At 41.4% G+C, this 21,579-nt stretch overlaps 1 protein-coding gene across 1 annotated transcript; it reads right to left on the reverse strand.

Annotated features, from left to right (window-relative positions):
• Positions 1-1,923: 1,923 nt before the first annotated feature.
• Positions 1,924-20,174, reverse strand: SRGN (serglycin). Its single transcript, XM_083439832.1, has 5 exons — positions 19,844-20,174; positions 18,482-18,618; positions 17,166-17,255; positions 5,784-5,931; positions 1,924-3,642 (listed from the first exon to the last, which is right to left on the reverse strand). The coding sequence occupies exons 2-5, from the start codon at positions 18,555-18,557 to the stop codon at positions 3,438-3,440; spliced, it is 519 nt and encodes a 172-aa protein (XP_083295958.1). The 5' UTR covers positions 18,558-18,618; positions 19,844-20,174; the 3' UTR covers positions 1,924-3,437.
• Between the last annotated feature and the right edge of the window lie 1,405 nt (positions 20,175-21,579).

Consider the following 21,579-nt stretch of genomic DNA (forward strand, 5'->3'; position numbering starts at 1 on the left):
GTTCTGGACGTCTGGGTGACCTTGGGCCAGAAACCCAATCTCTACCCCATCCATGTTATTGCTCCTCCTAACCGTGAACTCAAGATGGTGTAGCCAAAAGGAGGGCACTGAGAAATATTACTTACTATGCTTGGGAAACTTGTGTTTCTTGTTCCTGATCAGAAGGATGCAGCAGATGAGGCCTGGCTGCAATATCCACACAGAACATATGAAGAAAATTTAAAACACATGGGTTCCCCCAAAACAATCCTGGGAAATGGTAGTTTACAGAGCTGCAATTTCCAGCACTCTTAACAAACTACAGTTCCCAAGATTATTTCAGGGAAGCCATTTGTCCCTGCCTCCCCTCCATTTTTCCTTTCTCCTCTTTCTCCTCTCTAAACTAAAGCATTTCTCACCTGTTTTCTCCACTGCATGATGGAAGCTCTACCTGGATCTCCCATTAATTTTTTTTGCAATATGGAAGCTGCCTTGTGCTGGGTCACACCATTTGCGCATCTAACTCAGTATTTTCTACATTGACTGGCAGTAGCTCTCCAGAGGCAGTTTGGAGATGCCAGAAATCAAACCTGGGACCTTTTGCAGCCAGAGCAGACACTGTGCCACTGCACTATGGCCCTTTCCCTAGTTATCATGAGTGCAGCAAGCTCCTGCAGCCAATCGGAAGCCGTGCCTTGGTTTTTGAATGGTTTCGGGAGTAAAACGGACTCCCAGAATGGATTAAATTCGAGAACCAAGGTACCACTGTACAGTCTTACCTTGGATCCCGAACACCTTGGTACTCAGATGTTTTGGCTCCTGAACGTTGCAAACCTGGAAGTGACTGTTCCGGTTTGCAAATGTTCTTTGGAACCTGAATGTCTGATGTGGCTTCCTGCAGCCAATCAGAAGCCACTCTTTGGTTTCCAAACATTTTGGAAGTAAAACGGACTTCCGGAATGGATTCTGTTCGCCTTCCAAGGTTTGGCTGTACAGTGGTACCTCAGGTTAAGTACTTAATTCGTTCCGGAGGTCCATTCTTAACCTGAAACTGTTCTTAACCTGAAGCACCACTTTAGCTAATGGGGCCTCCTGCTGCCGCCACGCTGCCGGAGACAGATTTCTGTTCTTAACCTGAAGCACTATTTCTGGGTTAGCAGAGTCTGTAACCTGAAGCGTATGTAACCCGAGGTACCACTGTACAATGATATGGAAAAGAGTATATACCTCCTGCTGCACGCACAGTGGGCATCCCTATTCTTCAGTAAAAAGCCATCAGTTCTGGGCATCTACTGAATAGGTGGAAGTGGGGATAGAGTGTGTGTGTACTGAAAGTCTCGCCTCAGGCAGCACTTCTGCAACAAAACAAGGTTCCAAAATATACTGCCCTACTTACAGTCAAGTGGCTGGAGGAGGGACCCACAGTCACTAAATTGGCACTAGATTGTATGTACATGCTGCAGCTCCTTAGAACAGTTCTAGGTTAGCACAAGTGTTAGTGCTTCTCTGCCACTGCCATTGAAGGGGGAGGCAGACCAGATCAGAGAGGTCTTGGATAGCAAAAATATTCAAACTAAGCCAGTATCACTCTTCACTTCTGCAGCAGCCAACCAGAACATCAAAAAACGGTGTGCAAGCTTTTAGGTTCTCCATACGCCTATGGTAAACAGAGCAAATGGTAATCAGAGCAATGGGCAGTGGTGGGTGGTAACACTGTCCAGAGAACATTATATCATATAATAATCTAACAATCTAACCTTCCCCTCTCTTGTGTAAAGCATTGCTGAAATATGCATTTTATATGTATATTCTCCAACTTGTGGGTTTTCTTGTGTCTTTTACGCTAACATTTTCACAAGTCTTGTAGCTTAGATAACATTAGCACCATACTTATGGCAGTATAACCAAGAATATTTAGATTATTACTGAAGAAATAAAAGAGTCTTTCATTGCCTCTAGATTTTAATAGAATAATAGTTGAATAAATGCAAGTATCAGAAAGTATCAAAGTTAGAAAGCAGTTTAAAGTATACTATAAAAAGTTCTGTAGCTGCTTTTAAGATGAATAAAAGATTCAGGATGTGCAGATTTGCAAACACAAGGCCACATTATGATGATATAACTGAAACAGGACAAGAACACTTGGGTGATTAGAGCAGTATAGTTTCTCAGACTGCAAATAACAAATTCCAGAAGGGATAGAACATAAGTATATCTATTTTGTGGTCTGGCATTAGGGATGGGGAAGAAATCTGGTTTGGTTTGCATTTGAATGTGAACCGACCTAATTTGTATTTCCTGAAACAATACGCAAAGACACAGCTATCCTTCACTTCCTATCCACTTCTCCAAATGTTTCAATGCAGTTCTCCAACTCGAAAATATGTTTAAAATGTGTATATCCAGGGAAGGTGTACCCCAAAATATATACATTTTATTAGTGAAAATAGCATACAAAATGCATTATATTAGGTGAAATTGCTTGCAAAAATGTGTATATTAGAAAAAGCGTTTACACCACATTAGGGCAAATGCATACAAATTTTGTAACAGTGTTTTTTCCCTTTTTTAATGCAGAATTTTGGTGGTCTGAATTTAAGATGGGAAGAATGAGAAACTGACAGATTTCTCCATCCCTATCCGGAATGTCAATTTTTTTTAAAGAATAGCAAACTAATGAAACTTTTGAAAAGTGTTATACAGACTAGGAAACTGTATCGCCTGGTATAATTCAAAGGATGTCCACCAAACCCGAAGCAGTGGAAGCGTCTGGGTTCTTTCACTGCTTCTTACATGGCTAACTCCATGGCTAAATGTAGAATGTGTCTCCAGATCATTGAGAATCACACAAGGGCTATGGGGCAAACTCTTGCTGGCTTGCCTTGGGCTGCTAAAAAGAGTGAGCCATCCCTAAGTCAAGAGCCAAGTAAAAGGAAGTGAGGCATTCGGAATAAATTTACCTCACATTCCATTACCTAATTCAGTTTCACATTCATACCAGACATTTAGAGCACAAGGCTTCCCAAAGAATCCTGGTAACTGTAGTTTACCCCTCACAGAGCAGCAATTCTCAACACTCTTCACAAAACTATAGGTCCCAAGAATCTTTGGGGAATAGTCATGTGCTTTAAACATATGTTGTGGATGTGACCAAAGTTGCTGCTTTTTAAAAATTGTATTTCCCCCTAACTCAAGTGCTATTTGAACAAATGGCTGATATGTTCAGATTCTATTTTCCGACAACTAAAAAGAAATTCCAAATTTTGGAAGGCGAGTTTACATCTTTTAAAAAGAGAACACTTGCATTCAGCACATTTTATACCAAAGAGAAGCACTAAAAAATTAAGGCATTTATAGTTTGTTTGATAGTTTTTATAACACTTTTGAATGGGTGTCATTTCACTTAATCATAAAACACAAAAGCATGCAAGAAATTAGATTGCAATTGCCATAACAGATTACAGTCTGTTATCTTGGAAAAACAAAGCTTCATCTTTTAGTTTAAACTTCAGATTTGGATCAGGTGTGATCTGGTCAGAAATAGTGGCATCATCTGCGTCAAATTCGATGCCTGACCCATATTCTTCTTCAATTTCATTTCCTGATCCATACTCGTCTCCAGAAACTAGAAAGTGTTCAGGGTGGTCTTGAAATTTCTTCATTCTGAAAAATAGCCAAAAAAAAAAAAAAATAATATTATAGACCTTGGCTATAACTTTGAAATCCTCATTCTCAGAACTAAGCTTGGGAATGAACTGAACCAATTTAATGATGTTGAAATGAAGGATAGGACAGGGCTGGCCCAAGCCATTCTGGCACCTGAGGCAAAGCACAAAATGATGTGCTCTCTCCCCAGTAGGAAAGAAGTGGTGAGTGAAGATCTACATCAGCAACAAGGGGAAAATAAAGATCTACATCTGGATCTGTTGCCCCAGTGCATCCTGCCATCTGAGGCAGTCATCTGGCCTAGCCTCATGGGTGGGCCAACCCTGAGATTGGACCATTTACATCAGAAATAGATGCTGTGTATCTAGGGAAGAGTGGCCTTTTACAGGTGGATATCTGGGACAATCCATGGCTGATGAGAGTCCTATTCTTCCAAGAAACTGAGAGGCGGACTCCAGGTGTTGTCGATTCTGATAGAAAGGTGGAGTAAATGTGAAAATGGAATTGATGAAACATAGACTTCAGAGGATTTGAGCTAAAATCTTAAGGGCAGAGCCCAAGCAACTTGACAGGGTAACTGTAATAAATGAGAGGCATGGCTGCTTCATTGTTTACATATACAGCCCTGCCAAGGGACGCGGGTGGCGCTGTGGGTTAAACCACAGAATCTAGGGCTTGCAGATCAGAAGGTTGGCGGTTCGAATCCCCGTGATGGGGTGAGCTCCCATTGCTCGGTCCCTGCTCCTGCCAACCTAGCAGTTCGAAAGCACGTCAAAGTGCAAGTAGATAAATAGGTACCGCTCCGGTGGGAAGGTAAACGGCGTTTCCGTGCGCTGCTCTGGTTCGCCAGAAGCGGCTTAGTCACGCTGGCCACATGACCTGGAAGCTGTATGCCTGCTCCCTCAGCCAATAAAGCGAGATGAGCGCCGCAACCCCAGAGTCGGCCATGACTAGACCTAATGGTCAGGGGTCTTTACAGCCCTGCCAATGCGTAGATAAAGTATGAGCAGAATGTAGATTGGGATCTACTGAAAGATTGCTGGGTGGTTTGCAGTATATCAGCTAGAGTTTGACTTCCAGTAGTCCAAACATAGCAACAACTAAAAGCAACCTCCCCCCTCCATACTCTAAGTTGGGCTGTTGGAACAAAGCTGGGGAAAACTAGGGTTTTTTGTCCTAGGCTGAGCATGCACCCAGAGGCAACCTTTATTCCTTGCATATAACATCCAAGACACTGTGCTGCACCTCTACAGTATTTAGTTGACCTCAGGCTTCTAAAATCAAGCAGATTAAGCAGATCCTACAAGTCTAATGCCTGCCCATCCCTAGTAGATATGATGTATCTCCCTATATGAGCCTTCCCAGGCTTTGAGATCTTGAGAAAGACTTTCTCTAGTCCCTTCCCAGGCACATTTGGTGAAAACAAGAGAGGGCCTTCTCAGTGGCTGCTTCCAGATTGTGGAACTCTCTTTCACGGGTGGCTAAATTGGCACCCTCTCTGCTTTCCTTTCACTGGTAGGCAAAGGGTTTTATGTTCAGACAAACCTTTGGCCACTAACTGGCTGTGGTTAGGCAGGGTGGGTGTTGAATATTCTTTTTGTGTTTGTGTTTGCTTTAAAATACCGTAGCTATAGTATTTTCAGTGCTGTGCTTAATATGGCTACTTGTTTTTATTTATTTTCTTAAAATATTTATATTGATTGTATATTTTTAGCTGTATCTGTTTTCGTTCATGTTGTAAGTCACCTTTGCTCCTATAATGGGAGAAAGGCAGGATATAAAGAAATAAAATAGATGGTGTTTTGCAGAGCTTCATTAGCAAAGAATAGGTCTCCACACACACCTCTGTGAAAGGAGCTTGGAAAAGAAAGCAGAGGGTAATCTGTCAGGCTGCTGTAAAATGCACAGGAACCCTGCTGGGGAAAAAGGAGCAGCAATTCTATTTGCCTGTGGTTTTTTTGAATCCAAGTAATGGGGATGCAGATGTATAGGGTTAAATGAAAAATATTTCATGGCATCAGTACAGCTGCCTAAACTCTATTGCATTTTGCATCATCATCCTGTAAACACTGCTTAGTAAACATTGCTTAGTGAAAACTCATAATAAGTACTAAAGACAAAAGTTTTTTTTTCCTTACAGCATTGGATCAGCCTTGGGAGGGAGGATCATGTTAGCACTTCCATCAGGAATCACAAAGCTTAGCCCTCGCTCTTCGATGCAATTTGCAGAACTGGCACCAGGTCTGCACCTGACCCACGCATAGTGGCCGGACTGAACAGGAGCCCCTGGTGAAAATGTACATTTGTTAGAATCAGGTGTATTCATAACCCTTAACAATTAAATATCAACAGATAACCCTGCATTAAATACTAATACAGACTCCTCACATTTAATGCAACCACTGTACTTTATGGAAAACAGAACAGAAAAGTCAATATTCAAGTTCCAAACAGAGTTGTCTTTTGCCAAGGTCTGAAGGTTAGCAATCTGCTCTGGATGAGTAGCTTCTCACAAATATCACTTCATGGGAAAACCATAAGTAACTTCATTTTAAAATGGGCACCTCTGAACATATATGCACAGTAACGTTTAAAAATATGGAGGCTCCGAGTCAGGGAGTAACCAAAGCAGAGTTGGTGGCTGATGGGAGACACAGAGAGATCAGCCTTAAAATTCCATAGCCTCTTCCTCAGTATATTTGAATTGGCAGGTACAATCTCATACTTATCAGTTTGAAAATAATCTTATACAGAATACAGTCAAACCTCGGTTGTCGAACATGATCCATTCCGGAAGCCCATTCGGCTTCCAAAATGTCCGACAACTGAGGTGTGGCGTCCGATTGGCTGCAAGAGCCTCCTGCACTCAAGCAGAAGCCGCTTCGGACATTTGGCTTCCGAAAAACATTTGCAAACCGAAGCATTTACTTCTGGGTTTTTGGTGTTTGGAAGCCAAAATGTTCCAAAATGGAACAGGTATATTAATACAAAGGATAGGAAAGTGGCTTGGATAAAGGCAATAAGGATAGATTACGGTAAATCCTCATAAAGGCCTGTTTACCAGTTGTGATAAATAGTTACTGCAGATGTTTCCTAGATACTTTCTGACTTTAACTCCTTCCTTTTTAGCTTAACCACATTCCAGTGCAGGCCTCCCCACAACCCAAAGATCAAAGAAGCAGAAATAAGCATTTCAATTTACGGAATTAAACTTCCATCCTGTTCTTTAATAGTATTAACTGATGACATAGCAAGCTTTATAGTTGTGTCCATCCTTTGTTGCTTTTTAACTTAAGTTAAAGTTATGGCAGTGTCTTTCCTGTTATACTTGCTTTAAAATTTGCCTAAGTTATTTTCCTAGCCTTCTGAAAAGCACAGACTGGTTTTATTAAGGAATTTTTTTTGGGGGGGTAGCTATTGAAAGTTGTTTCCTGTTGACACTTTTGGATTGCTATCTTTAGCCTGTGTATAGTAGTTTCAAACAGCATTTTATTGAGCTATTTAAAAAAAAGTGCCATAGGCAGCAGTTTAACAAGGAGATAAAAAAATCGTGAAAACTGTTTTTCATCAGCCCAAGCGGGATTCCACACTTCTTTTTTTTGCTCAAACAGCAGCCAGTTTTTAAATCTAGGAGTGTTACAAAAGCGGCTTGTGTGTATGGCATGCTGCCTGCCATTCAAAGGGAAGGGAGGAATCAAAACATCCGCTGGGCTAGTGTCCTTATGTAAACCAAATCAGTTCTTTGGATGCCAGAGCTAGGAATGTGGAAGAAATTCACATTAAAGGCAAATCTACCTAATTCAACCTTTCCGAAACAATACATGAACTGAAAACACAGGCATCCTTCAAAGATCACACTTTCCTGAATTGATTCTCCAATCAAGCAATGTGTTGAAAAGAAAAAAGACATATACTGTACTGGACTGGGGTTTGTTGTTGTTTAGTCGTTTAGTCATGTAAAGTGTGCATTAAAAAGTATATATTGATGAAAATATCATACAATAATATAGAGAGAGAAATGCTTTTCAAAAAGGTGTATATTACGCAAAATTGCATGCACAATGGTGTCAATTAGGAGAAATTCACACTAAAATGCTGGTGAATTTTCAGTAGGACAATTTCTCCCACAAACGGATGTGGAAATGTGGAGAATTGAATTCATGATGAGGTAAATGAGAAACAGAGAATAAACTGAATTTGACAGATTTAGCCATTTATATGGAGAGCTTAATGGTTTGAATACAAAGAGGACATATTGCCATATATGCTTACTGTGAAACGCCAAAAGATGAGCCACAGTTCGACATGTGGCACTATGTTATTATCCCAAGGAAACTTGAAAATGAGAGGTCTCACAAGTCAGACCTTCAGCATAATGATGCAGTGTAAAGTGCTCATTGTTCAGGACATCTTCCAGAACACGGTACTTTGCAATACTCTATTCCATTCTGCACCATTTCCATTTCCTCTCCCTGCCAAAAGTCAGCTAGTCAGCCGGTGTTCTGTGCCTACACAGCATGCTCAGTCATCAGTCAGTCATTTGTGAGGGATCCACCCTTAGGGATTTTTAATCTGAAGATTTTGGTTTGTTTTTAATTTCTGCCAACCTTAAGGTGCCCCTAAGTGCTGATACCTCCCCTCTTGTGTGTGGATGGTGCCCCGTTGGCTACATAAGCACCTTCACTCATAGAATGAGTTTGCTATACATCTACATTATACACTTAAGGCATTATACACATTTAAAGCACATGGCTTCTCCCAAAGAATCCTGGAAACTAGAGTTTAGCCGCCCCCCCCCCCCCACTGAGCTACAATTCCCAGCACCCTGAGAACTACAGTTCCCAGGGATCTTTGGGGGAGGCCATGTGCTTTAAATGTATGGTGTGGGGGAGGATAAATACGTCCAGATCGTTGGGCTGTGAATTGCATTTCTTTTTAGCTGTTCATGTATCCTGTGTGGTAACTCCTGAGGTACAGAGCCCTCAATTTCTTCACACTTACACAAATTTCCTCTTGTACCACAAGACAACCTGAAGCCCTAACAGAGGAAGCTGAATGCCTTTTCAAACAGCTTGTTTTTTTCTTTCATACCACACACCAATCAAACAAAATCAACAAGGCGCCTAGAAATTGGCTGAGAGAAAAACTGTGTCTACATTTTCCAGCCGAGGGTAGTATACTAACGCATCCTGTCAGCGCAAACTTTCCATTTCTACAATAGAATTTCCCCTTCTCTCGTTCCTCCCAATGGTGCCCCCCCCAAATCTGGTGCTGGTGGTTAGTGGGACCCCTCAAACAGATTTTAGGAGGTACATGGGGGATCAGAAGGGAGAACATTCCATTACACAAGCAGAAATCCTTGTGCTGATGGACCAAACACAGGGTTGGATTCTACCCTAACTCTATAACAATAGGTTACTAGAAACAGCTCAGAGGACTTAAAAAATGAGTACCGGTATGTGGAACTGACAGTTTAATCCTTAATAAGTTTGCTTGGGTTAAGTCCCTTTATGGTTGCAGCCTTAGGGTTGAGAGTAAGCCCCATTAAACTCAGAGGGAGTTTTTTTCTGAATAGACCTGCATAGAATTGGGTTCCCTGGTGCATATTTGGTTATTATAATATAGAGAACATAGGTGAAACACACCTAAGGTAATATTTGATTTATAAAGTAATAAGATATCATTTTTAATTAATATTTTCTATAACTTACCAAATACAGCAAATTTCAAACCCCTAAGTCCAAACGTACTTGGTATGGTGACTCATCCATTTACTGTCACATGAATTTTGGGTCTTAGGTATTTGGCAGCTGTCAGTTTCATGTATTTTAACTGCAATATCACCTAATTGGGGGAATCTTCCTGCACATCAGAGGGGAACTGTAACAGTCACTCAAAACAACTCCCTGTATGACCACTTTGTGGTGAACCGTCACCACATCTATTGCCAACCAGTAGAGAACATTTCCCAAGTGTTCAAATGTAAGACTTGAGGCTTTCCCATGATTGGTTACAAGTTGTAAGTGGCATTCATCATACTCGTTTAGGATTCTAAAGCCCACTTGCGCAGGCCTCACAACCCACAGCCTGGGAAACGTTGCTTTAAATTACAGTTGTACCTTGGTTCTCAAATTTATTCCGTTCAACTCCAGAAACGGTTCAAAAACAAAGGCAAGCCACGTAAGCAGCATCAGACATATTCGGCTTCCAAAAAACGTTCTCAAATCGGAACACTCACTTCCGGGTTTGTGACGTTCGGGAGCTGATTTGTTCGACAACTAAGGCGTTGAACTACCAAAGTACCACTGTACCATCAATCATTTGAAAATTATAATAGCATTTTAAAGTAAGGGTGGAAACTATTAAGCTTTACTTATGAAACTTATTTCCAAATATATGTGTCTTATTCTGCTACCTATTACAGAGACTGGAACTTGTTGATGTTGAAAGTATTTCTTATGATTACTTTATAGCCGAATTATAATAGGTTCCACGTTCCTAATGACTAGCTGCTGCATAACAAAAGTGCAAGTAGAGCAACTTTCCCAGCTAGTACGCCAAATGCATTTTCCAGGTGCTCGAACCATAATATATTGTTGTGAAAAATGGAATTCCCTTCACTGACAAATGCACATAGGCACACAGCTCGTATAGCTGTTGCAACAAGGTGCTGGGTAGAGGACGGTTGAACTTTTTAGCGCCTGTGATATCACTGGAAACAAGTGACACACTTCCCCCCACAGACCATACCAATGTCATTCAGTGACCGTATTCCCCCCCTTCCCATATATACGTGCTCCCCAACTGCACTACTCACACATAGGAGAGCACATCATGCCTACTGAAAACAAAACAAGGAGTATTGAGCATTAAGAAGACAACCTTTTCCTTTTTTTTAGCAATGCCCAGTAACTCAGTCAGCCTTCTTTAGGTCACTTTTATTTTCCTTCCCCCTGCCCTTTCTAATTTAAGTCTTTAGAGGCAGTGTACTCCCGTGTTTGTGGAGCAGGAGCAGACACCTCTCCTTTTTCAAAAGAATAAAAGCAACACATCAGGGTAGCCAGCCATGCAAAGAAATTGCTCTGCTGCAGCAAGGCTACCTCCACATTCATATGTGGGGTTGGAGTAACACATGACTCGTGTTGTATATAATGCTAATCTTAAAATCCACATGAGAAGGACATGGAGCAGCTCTGTTTTAGACAGCAATCCTCTGCACAGTTACTTGGGAGTTAAGTCCCACTGAATTCAGTAGGACTTGTTTCCGAGTAGACAGGTGTAGGATTGCACAACTAACTAGCCTTGTTTTTCCTATATCAGGCTGCGTAGCACAACAAGATTACAGAAGAAGAAAAAAGAGAAAACAGCCACTTGCGGTTTTACCTTGTACTGTGTATCCCATAAAGAGGATTACACAAAGCGCCACGAAAATCCTCCCGTTATGTCTGACAAGCATCTGCATTTTGGCCTGCATGCCTCCGTTATCCTCCAACTGTCACTGCTACTTTGCAAATGCAACAGGGCAAGGAGAGTGATTTGCCTTTACAAAAGGTTTCCAAAACCTCAAACCCAACCCATGACTTGCGTCACAACTTCCTGAGCACAGAAAAGTGACGCATCTAACATCAAAACCTGGAGCCCTAATTCTACAGCTCTCAAACCACTCGGCACAAGAAGGAAGTTGCCCAAACAAGACTGACAGGTTACAGCGCAATCCAGTGCATGGCTACCCAGAAGTAAAGTCCCACCAAATTCAGCGGCAGTTACTCCAAAGTAACTGGATTGCAGGCTTCATTCTAAGAAAACTTACAGGGGTTTTTTTAGCATTAAGGATTGCAGCCTTAAAAAAATAATTTTCAGAATCTATGCACACAGGAAGTCAATACAATATAGAGTAGTTAAGGGTGCAGTTTTATAATGATAAGGGCATCTACCGACCAGTTTTATACCAACCCAAATGCTTTTATAAATAATGGCCATATATCATAATTATAGTATTATATATAAATAATACCAAATAACAATATTGTTTTAAATGACTATATACCATAACTATAGTATAATATAGCTATAATAAATAATACTAAATATTAGTATCTTGTTGCTTGTTTTAAATATTGTAAGCGGCTACAAGAGTTTCAGATGATGGGTGGTTCAAAGAAAGAAATATTTTAAATTCCTTCTCTCTTTTCTGAGGAGTAGTTATTTCTTACTAAAACTTCCTAGGGTTGGTTTCCTTCACGGGAGAGAGTGTATCTTTTCAGTAATTTAATCTGCAATCCAATAAACACTTACCTGAGAGTAAGTAAAGGTAAAGGGACCCCTGACCATTAGGTCCAGTCGTGGCCGACTCTGGGGTTGCGGCGCTCATCTCGCTTTATTGGCTGAGGGAGCCGGCGTACAGCTTCCGGGTCATGTGGCCAGCATTACTAAGCCGCTTCTAGCAAACCAGAGCAGCGCACAGAAATGCCGTTTACCTTCCCACCGGAGCGGTACCTATTTATCTACTTGCACTTTGACGTGCTTTCAAACTGCTAGGTTGGCAGGAGCAGGGACTGAGCAACGGGAGCTTACCCTGTTGCAGGGATTTGAACCGCCAACCTTCTGATCGGCAAGTCCTAGGCTCTGTGGTTTAACCTACAGCGCCACCCACGTCAGTCCCATTAAAGTCAATAGAGCCTGCTTCTGAACAGAAATATATAGTATTGCACTATGTACTGCACTGTCCATGGGGCAGACACACCTAACCAAAGTTCCAAGAAGCAGCTCAGGCCATATTGGCACCATACGGATCTTATTACTTTAGTTTTCCAGGTTAGTGTCATGGGTCCTGTGGCATTAACTGGGGCAGGATGTAGCAGAGAAGAAGAAGGATACAGAGTTCAGAGATGGGGAGAGGCCAAGCAGTGAGTTGATTGATTGACCCCTTTGTTACTGGACATCAGAGATGGGGAGTGGAAACTGTCTAAGTCAATCTTACCCAACCCCTTGAGAGTGAAGTTCCCATTGGTAATCAAGGAGGCTGCTGGCCACTGAATAGGGCCAGCTGAATCAGAGGCAGAAGCTGAGTTGGAGAAACCAACTCAGGCTGCATTGTCAAAGATGTGCCAATGATTGTGCTGGTGTGAACAGACCCAGCACACCCACAGGAGTGCACGCTTGCAAGTGTAGTCTTTTTTGCCTGGGACAAGAACCATGCAAATTACTCGTCCTGCCCCACTTCAAAAGTTGAGCAGGAGGAACATGTCAAATGTTGAGATAATATCTTAGCTGCTGCCTAGCCATGAATCTTAGAAGCTTATAGACTTTTGAATTACGTGTCCTGCACTTTGAACTAATACTGATACCATATACTGATTTCTTGAATAAAGCTCTCTGGTTTCCCTGAGCTGAGAGTCCAGGTACTGTGTCTGAGGGTGAGAGCCAGCACAGTTGTCATGCCAGCTCATCTGTCCCGCTTTCAAATGTTCCTGTTACATTGTGGAACTGTGACTATTTGATGGATATATGACCATGTCACTAAATTATATATGATACTAAATTTCATTCACACTGGTGGACTTGGTGTGACGTCATCATACACCACTCCCCACCCTTTAAGCACATGTACATATGGTTTGTTTCCCCATTATTCACCAACAAAAACAGTGGGAAAGAACAGAAAACCAGGATACGGCCCCCAATTCCATCCCACAATTTTCTGGAGTTATCGGGGTTGCCCATGGAGTTTTGTCTGGAAGCAATTAAAACAGATATGAGCATTAGACATGCACTAGATCCCACATTTATAGAAGTGATGTTTACATTGTGTAAAAGATCACATAAGACGGGAAAATTATTAGGTAAGGAAACACTGGGAAAACAGAATGCAGTACTAACACTTCTTGCGGGGGTGGGGAATCCAATGATTGCGCAGGGAAACTGTTCATTAAGTCAACCCATCTTTGGTTGCATTTATTTATTTCATAAAATTTATATGCTGCTTGATTGTAGAAAACCCCCCTCAAAGTGTTGTATAAAGCTATTTGTCCCCTCACAGATACTTTTAGCTTTTTAGAGAGCATCAGAAGTTCATAGTAATTTCAGTCATTCTTTCTGCAGCAAATCAAATGATCTGCACAAACTTCTTGCCGGATAGCTGATAAGATGAACTGGAACATTCTTTTCGTAGGGTGGGGGTTAAAGCCAGACCGAGCCATTATTAGAAACCATAGCAACTCTTTGGCAAGCCACAAGGAACATGTGAATGGGAGCAACCATTTATTTCAAGAGTTTTCTCTGTGATCAATACCTTCCCACCTCCCCTCCTTCTTTTCAAACTTTTCCAGTAAAGATTAAGAGATTAAACTCTCAGGAGAGTGAAGGGATAGCTGGATAGCTCAGTTGGTAGAACATGAGACTCTTAATCTCAGGGTCATGGGTTCAATCCCCATGTTGGGTGAAAGATTCTTGCATTGTAGGGCATTGGACTACATGACCCTTGTGGTCCCTTCCAACTCTATGATTCTATTATGCTTTTGCACACCAAGCAATTTCACATTTATCTGAATTCCTAAACATTTGAACATGCATCATGGTCAAAACCTCTAACAAGTGGCGTTAATACCAAGCAGATACACCTCAAGGAAATGGCAGGCCATACATTCAGCAGTTAAGAGTGCCTCCTGTTTCCTATTTTTACGGTGTTCTTTCATGTTACGACACAATAATCAGCCTTAGTGGGTAGCTAGTTTGATGGAATCACTTTGTGGCTGAGCACTTAGGACACAATCTACTGCAACTTCCTTTATGTCACAGAAAGTGTTTTAACTATATCACTATCAAACTTTCCATGGAAGCTTTTGAAATGACTGAAGAAATAAAATCTGCACAGAACTTTCCCACCAATAATAAGCTGGTCACTCCATCCAAACAATGTCCGCTGCCTCAAACCTTCAAGAGCCACTGTCTGCCAGTGTAGACAATACTAAACAAGACTGACAGTCTTTCACATTGATTCTGAGGACAGGAACATTCCCAAGGGGAGGGGAAGAGTTGAACTCCTCTGTGTTCCATTACAGCATATGGAAATGTGAGTGATATTCTGGGCCAGTATGAGGTCACACAACAAATTCACAGCTACCTCCATATTCCATCTCATATATTCTATCCCACTTACACCTAATACAAATAGGTGGGTGCCAGAAATCTCCCCCCGTGAGGTACTGAAGACCTTAAAGCGTTGGCTGAATAGGAACCAACAAATGGAGAAGCAATGCTGAGAATAGAGGAAGCCAAGGTTCAAAATGGAGTGGGCATGCTGTGGACATCCTGGTTGGTCAGAGAGAATGGCACAAAATCATGACCACATAGGAAGCTGCCTTATCCTGTGTATGACTATGAAGCCCACTATTACCTCCTCTTAAGGTGCTTCCATATGGAGGCTTTATATTGTGAATGGGTCATAAAGATCTGGTTTTTCTGTCTCTGTACATTCGGCACTTTAGCTTGCACAGTTTCCTGTTTTTCCCTGGATATTCATTGCTACTCTGCTTTTGGCGGTCATTCACAATAGTGAGCAGAGTTTGACAGACTGGGTTGTGCTTTGTTTGCCTTTCATTCTTCCCCTCAGTCACCCATCTACAGTGCTCAGATTGCTTTGAGGGAGAAATATGCTTCAAATGTGCTTTAAATGTATAGTGTGCACACAACCTAAGTCCCATTGTTTAAAAACTTGGCTCCCTTTTTCTATTTAGCCATTAATTCTCAACATAGATATAAGTAGTCAAATGAGGGAAACAAAACAAGGCTTTTAAAATGATGATGATGATGATGATGATAACAACAACAACCAGAATGACATGTTTGAGGGCAGCGATAAAGTTATGACAATGTCTTCAATAAATTTCATGTCACCAGGAAATGCATCAGGAATTACACTTACGTAGGTGGTCTCAGTGATAGTATGCAAAAGTGCAGGGTGGGTTTGTATGCCCATGTACAAAGGGTAGATGAACATAATCTTGACAGAAAGGCAAATGAGAGAGAAAACGATTAAGCCATTAGAGACACTGTTCATAAGGAGGCAGAGCTGCAAGTACTTCAGAACAGAACAGAAGCATGACATGAGCACAACTGCACTCTCCCCACTTGTGACCCCCAGCAACCATATGATGTCTGACAGTGAAAGGAGAACATCAGTGATGGATAGTAGCCATTGACAGCCCTATTCTCAATTAAGGGTCTAACAAGGTTAGAGAAGGTTGCCAACCAATCATTTTCACATGAGATACTAAGCGCCAAACTGTACGTTATGCATAAACTTGTGTAATAAGTATCTCTTACTTCATAGGAAAAGCCACCTCAGGAGGAGGTGAGTGGGAACAGAGAAGTGGCAGGGGGCTTTCCCACTCATTCTTTTGTTACCCCAAATTCTCTCTCTCTCTCTCTCTCTCTCTCTCTCACACACACACACACACACACACACAGAGACAGTAACTTTTACAGCATCAGTTTCAAAGCTTTTATGGCACAAGACTTCAATCCTAAACATTCGAGTAGTATCTTGTCATTTGGCCCTAAAAAGGGCTTCCAGATGTCTTGTGCTTTGCTCTGGTCAAATGCAAAAGTCGTTCAAGCAGGCCAGGATGTGGGAGAGATTTAATGTGCATGATTGCCAATGTAAGTTGCACATTTTTCCTGAATACTAATTTAAGCCATAGTCATAACTGTCATGTATGAGATAGCCCTAAGTTTGGAGAAAGAGAGTTTAAAAATGAGTTGTAAATGTGTACTACAGTAGGCTCCTGGTGGAGGTGTGGGGCGGAGGTGTGTTCAAAATAGCAACTCAGACAAAATCTAATCTTAACACTTCCCTCAAAGCGGTGTCTTCTTCTCAAAGATGTTGATAAATCCCTCACAACTTATCTTGCACTACAGCAGTAATCTTTTCATAAGGATAAACTGCCTCCCTGTCTTTAACCCTTTCTTCAGAGACCAAAACATAAGCACACATAGAGTCAGAAGGGACCACAAGGGTCATATTTTGCCCAATATGGGACTCGAACCCATGACCCTGACATTAAGAGTCTCATGCTCTACCAAATAAGCTATCACATTATAGCATGTATCTAAGTCATAATTATGATGACCAAAATAAAAGAAGGCCTGTTTCATCTGTAGAACAAAACATGACTCTGTCATTTTCAATTTTAACTCATTATTACCATGATGTATATATTCAACCACTGTATTGTCTCACTCAGTTGTATTGCCATCCAATAAAAGGCTTAATGTGTTCAATTTCTGCATAGAAAATAAGGTGGAATCAGGAAAAAGAACATTAAAGTGGAAGGGGAAACAGCAGCTCTTTAGGTCTCTAGGAGTTCCTATTGCCTGGGGTCCAATCAACTCATCAGTCACAGTGTTGACTTCCCGCATTGGCTGAAAACACTGACAGGAGCAGGCAGACTTGCGCATTTCACATAAATTGCTTAGAAGGGTGACTTTCTTTCTAGGATGGCTAGAGGCTAGAGGCTTACCTTTTTTAAAGAAAAAGAAGACGAAACGTTCAGTGTATGGGACATCTGCATGAGGCTCCGTGGCACCTGTGGGTGTGAGGCTGGAAATCCCTGGAACAGAATGAGGCCCAAATCACAACTATTCAGTGACAAAGTCATTTACATACTAACTTCATTCTCTATTGGGGGAAGGCACACCTAATCAAATGGCTTTATCTATTCTTATTCTTATTAAATATCAACAGTCATATCAAATTCAAATTATACTGTCTACAAACTATGAGCACATGTGTCTACTGGCTGTTTTGTTTTTCTAAAAGTTGCATTGGAACTGGCCAGATATTCATCATCTTTCCTAAATTACCACCATCATTATCATCTAATAGTATATCCTACTAGGAGAAATACAACATTTAGGTTAGCCCAATATACTACTTTCTTCTGTAACTTTTTCTTACACTTTGGACCAACATGCATACACTATTTTCAAGCCACATGGAAAGTAGATTAAGAGCTTTGCATTCTTCCAAGGCATTAAAATTGGGAGAGAGATTTCTTTCCTGTGAATACTTCTGAGTCTGCCTATCGAAGCAGGCACATGTGGCTTATTGTTGCATACTTGGGGTTATTTCGCAAGTAGCTGATAATGAGCAAATAAGCATTTGCGGATTCAAAATGTTTGCCTGCCTATGAAATAATATCCAGGTCCCTGCTTACAAAATTATTTGGTTTATTTTGTTTGCCATGATTTATATACAGAAGGTTAAATATGCCAGATATAACACAAAGGCATTCTGCATGCACGGTGGGGGTAAAGAGTTGCCAAAGGGTATTATGTATTTCATAAAGCCATAGATAATGTCGGGGTAGTATCTGAGATTTGTAAAATCCAACACTCCCCCTGCTTCCGGACTAAGTTCATCAAAATTATCCGGATCAATGATTCTTACAGTGTAGCACAGAAATGTCTGTCAGATAATAGAAGGAAAGGCTGAAGTTATTTAGAACAAGCAGGGATGAACAGCAGATTGAGGCCCTTTCCTTGCTAGAATCAGTGCTATTGATCTGCAGTCAAAAGTAGGTCAACTACTGCAGTTCCAACACAACACAACAGTGTGTCCTGTGTCCCATTACAATCTTGCTAAGCCTGACCCAAGGCAAAGACACAAATTGGTGGCCCCTTACAAAATCACCCCTAGCAAACCCAAAAGGTTTAAACCAAATGCTCATTATTGAGTGGGTGGGCACACACGCTTCTTGTTGTATTGGAATCTTGCAGGGGGTCATAGAACGAGTTGTTCATTTCACAGTGGAATAAAAATGTAGAAAAAAGTTACCTGCACTACAGTTGGGTCTTGGAGAAAAAGTTCCATAGACATGATGCCAGATTCTTGTGATCGCCTGCCTAAGCATCTTTCGTGCAAACTGGTTGCAGAATGGTCCTTTGCACTTACTGAGGGGGGGAATTAAGCTGCTGTGGAAATGTGGAAAACTGAATTTATAATTGCAAGAATGAAAAACAGAGACAAAATGAAATTGGCAGATTCGTCCATTCTGCCTATACATACTGTTACCCTCTTATCTTATAGATATTAAACAGAAATTCAGCATATGATCCCCTATGACTGGGGGTGGGGGGAGTTCAACATTGTTTTAAGCAGAAAGTTCAAAAAGCTGCAAATGTAAAAACCACAAGTAAGATGAATTAGGAAACATTTGTAAAATCAACAGCAAACAGCTGTTCCACACAGTTCCAATCTATGAAACATCATAGAACAGATGTCCTTCTGACAGAGGACACAGGCTACCTCAGTTGTATGTCTTGACTGTATAACTGTTAAACTGTCATGGGAGATGCCAAAAGCTGTCAACATATTCCCACCTGCTTCCTCCAGAATTAATATATTGACAGATAGATTTTTCCCTCTAAGAATTTATTCACATTATAGAAGCCTAACTAACTACCCAGCAGTCAGTCGGTCAATCAATCAATTTACCAAGCCATAACATTTCAGTTTTCTGCCCAGCTGCCAAGAAAAGAAAAGACAAAGTTCACATTTCACCAACAGCAGCAGCCTTCTAATGGTTCAAACAAAAGTATTTAGGTGAACAGACAACTTTTTCCTCTGCTCTCTACTACTGGATTCTACCCACACAACCAAAAATCCTTGGGGTGCAGTCAGTATTCATTTCAAAATGAATGAAAATCTATAGTCAACAATGGGACCATTTTAAAACATACATGTCTATTATTATTATTATTATTATTATTATTATTATTATTATTATTATTATTATTATTATTAAATTTTTTTTCTCATCAACTGTTACACAGTGGCCTTCATTTTATTTACCCAGACTGCCGAGGGACTTTGCATTGTTTCCAAGGCACTGTGTGCATATAGTCATAGTGGCAAAATGGCATCCACCAGTGGTCTTTAATAGCAAAAATGAACGGGATAACAAAATAAATGTGATGGGGGGGGAGAGACTCTGGCTCCCTCAGACCCACCCCTAAACACTGAGCTCTGTCCTGTGACAAGAAATTTGCACTAGACTCCAGCACTGGGCCTGTTCTGGGCCTTACATCCTGATTAGTACTCTCCCGTCATGCTACCAGCTTTTTTTCCATTTAAAGTACTCGCAATCCTATGCATAGTGATTGTGTAAGGAACTTGCTCTTCCCCCAGTCCGCCCACCTGACTATGTGAAGGAATGCTCTTTCCTGCAAACACAATTCTGCATGGAAAAAGCTGGTTGTGATAGGGAGAAGGCCAAGCTCTCCCCTCAATATCAAGTTTTCTGTGTGCAGGAATAATGTCTTCCAGGGTCCTTCTGCTAGGCAGGGTGAGGCAGGTGCCTCTGGTGGCAGGAGCTGGAGGTGGGGAGCGTTGCCCAAGTGTTCGATGACAGAATTGTGTGTACCAATCCAGGTTGCGGTGGTGGATGTTGCCGTCTCATTGTCAGTGTTGAAGAAAGAGTCAACTGCCAATCTGGCCGACTTCTGCACGTTGGAGGATGCCAGCTTCTCCTATGCCTCAGGTCACAAAACATCTTGGCCTGACCCCGATTTTTATCGTATGCAGTATCATTTAGTCATGTGAGCCCCATTTGCAGTTCTGGCATGATAACTGTTATCACCTCATCTGCTGTTTCCAAGAACAAGGCCATAGTTATAGGCTATGCTTCTTGTCGCTTTGTGGCTTAGAGGGAGTTTTTTGTGCAAGTTACTGGTTTCTCACAGCAATTGCTTCATGTTGAGGCTACAACAGACGTTGAGCAGGTATGTTGCAAAGCCATGCAATATGAACCCCTACCAAATTTAACTACTTGCAGCCCACTCTTAGGCATGTTTGCAACAGGTCTTAATTGTCAGCAATTGTACATAGAACGTGCCAGCATAGCAATGACTCCTGCTGTGTTGGGGAGACACCATGATCCTATAAATTACTGCATCATATTTAGGAGAATGGGGCAATTAAGGAGAGCGGGGATCATTAATCAACAAACAAGCTTATCTCTCCCCAACCCCACCCTCTTGCTGTAACTTTCATGTAACTTGCAGTGTGTGTTTTTTGGTGATATTTGATGAGGTATGCTCCAGGAAACCTTGCCTTATTTTCTGATAAGATAATTCGATCTACAACACCATCCACCCAAAGCTAAGCATCTTTTTTTATATTTCAGTGGTGCATACTAAAAATGTGCATACTAGAAATGTGCATACTTGAAATGTTGGAGGCTGCCATACCAAGTTAGACCAGTGTATTCTCTACACTGACTGGCAGTATCTCACCATGGTTTCAAATGAAAAACTTTAATAGTCCTACCTAAAGATTCCAGGGATGAACACCTGGGACCTTGTGCTCTGTCACTGAGAAAGCCTCTCCCCCATAACTCTCTCATGGAAATTGATACAACTAATTGGTAAATAACCTTGGGCTGGCTTGTGCCCTGATTAAACAAAGCCTTTCCTTCAGAGCAGCAAAACTATGTGTATGCCAGCGGTCACAGTGAATAGATTAAACTTGATTATCAGCATTGCATTTCCATACCAAAACCTAACATTTACTGACATCACTACCAGTTGGGAGAGGAAATTGTGCGGTTGGGATGTGCAGCTGTTGTTGCTAATATTCTCCGAACAACAGACCAAGGACATAAAACTGTTATTTTCATTGATAGGTTTTACATAAACGAACACACCAACCACTCAAGTGCTCACAAAGTTTTTCAACAGAACAGCTTGCCTGGGAAGCTATGGAGCGTTACAGCCATCCATGCCTAACAGTAATGACAGTCAGCTCAACTGACAACGGTCTTATTAGACTCCAAACCTAAACATGCTCACTAGAGAGTAAGTCCCATTGACCACCGGTGAGACTTGCCTCTAAGAAAATTACATGCATACATCTGCGCTGTTACACTGTTACAG

This window comes from Podarcis tiliguerta (genome assembly GCF_965153285.1).
Source record: "Podarcis tiliguerta genome assembly, chromosome: 5".
Classification (NCBI taxonomy): domain Eukaryota; kingdom Metazoa; phylum Chordata; class Lepidosauria; order Squamata; family Lacertidae; genus Podarcis; species Podarcis tiliguerta.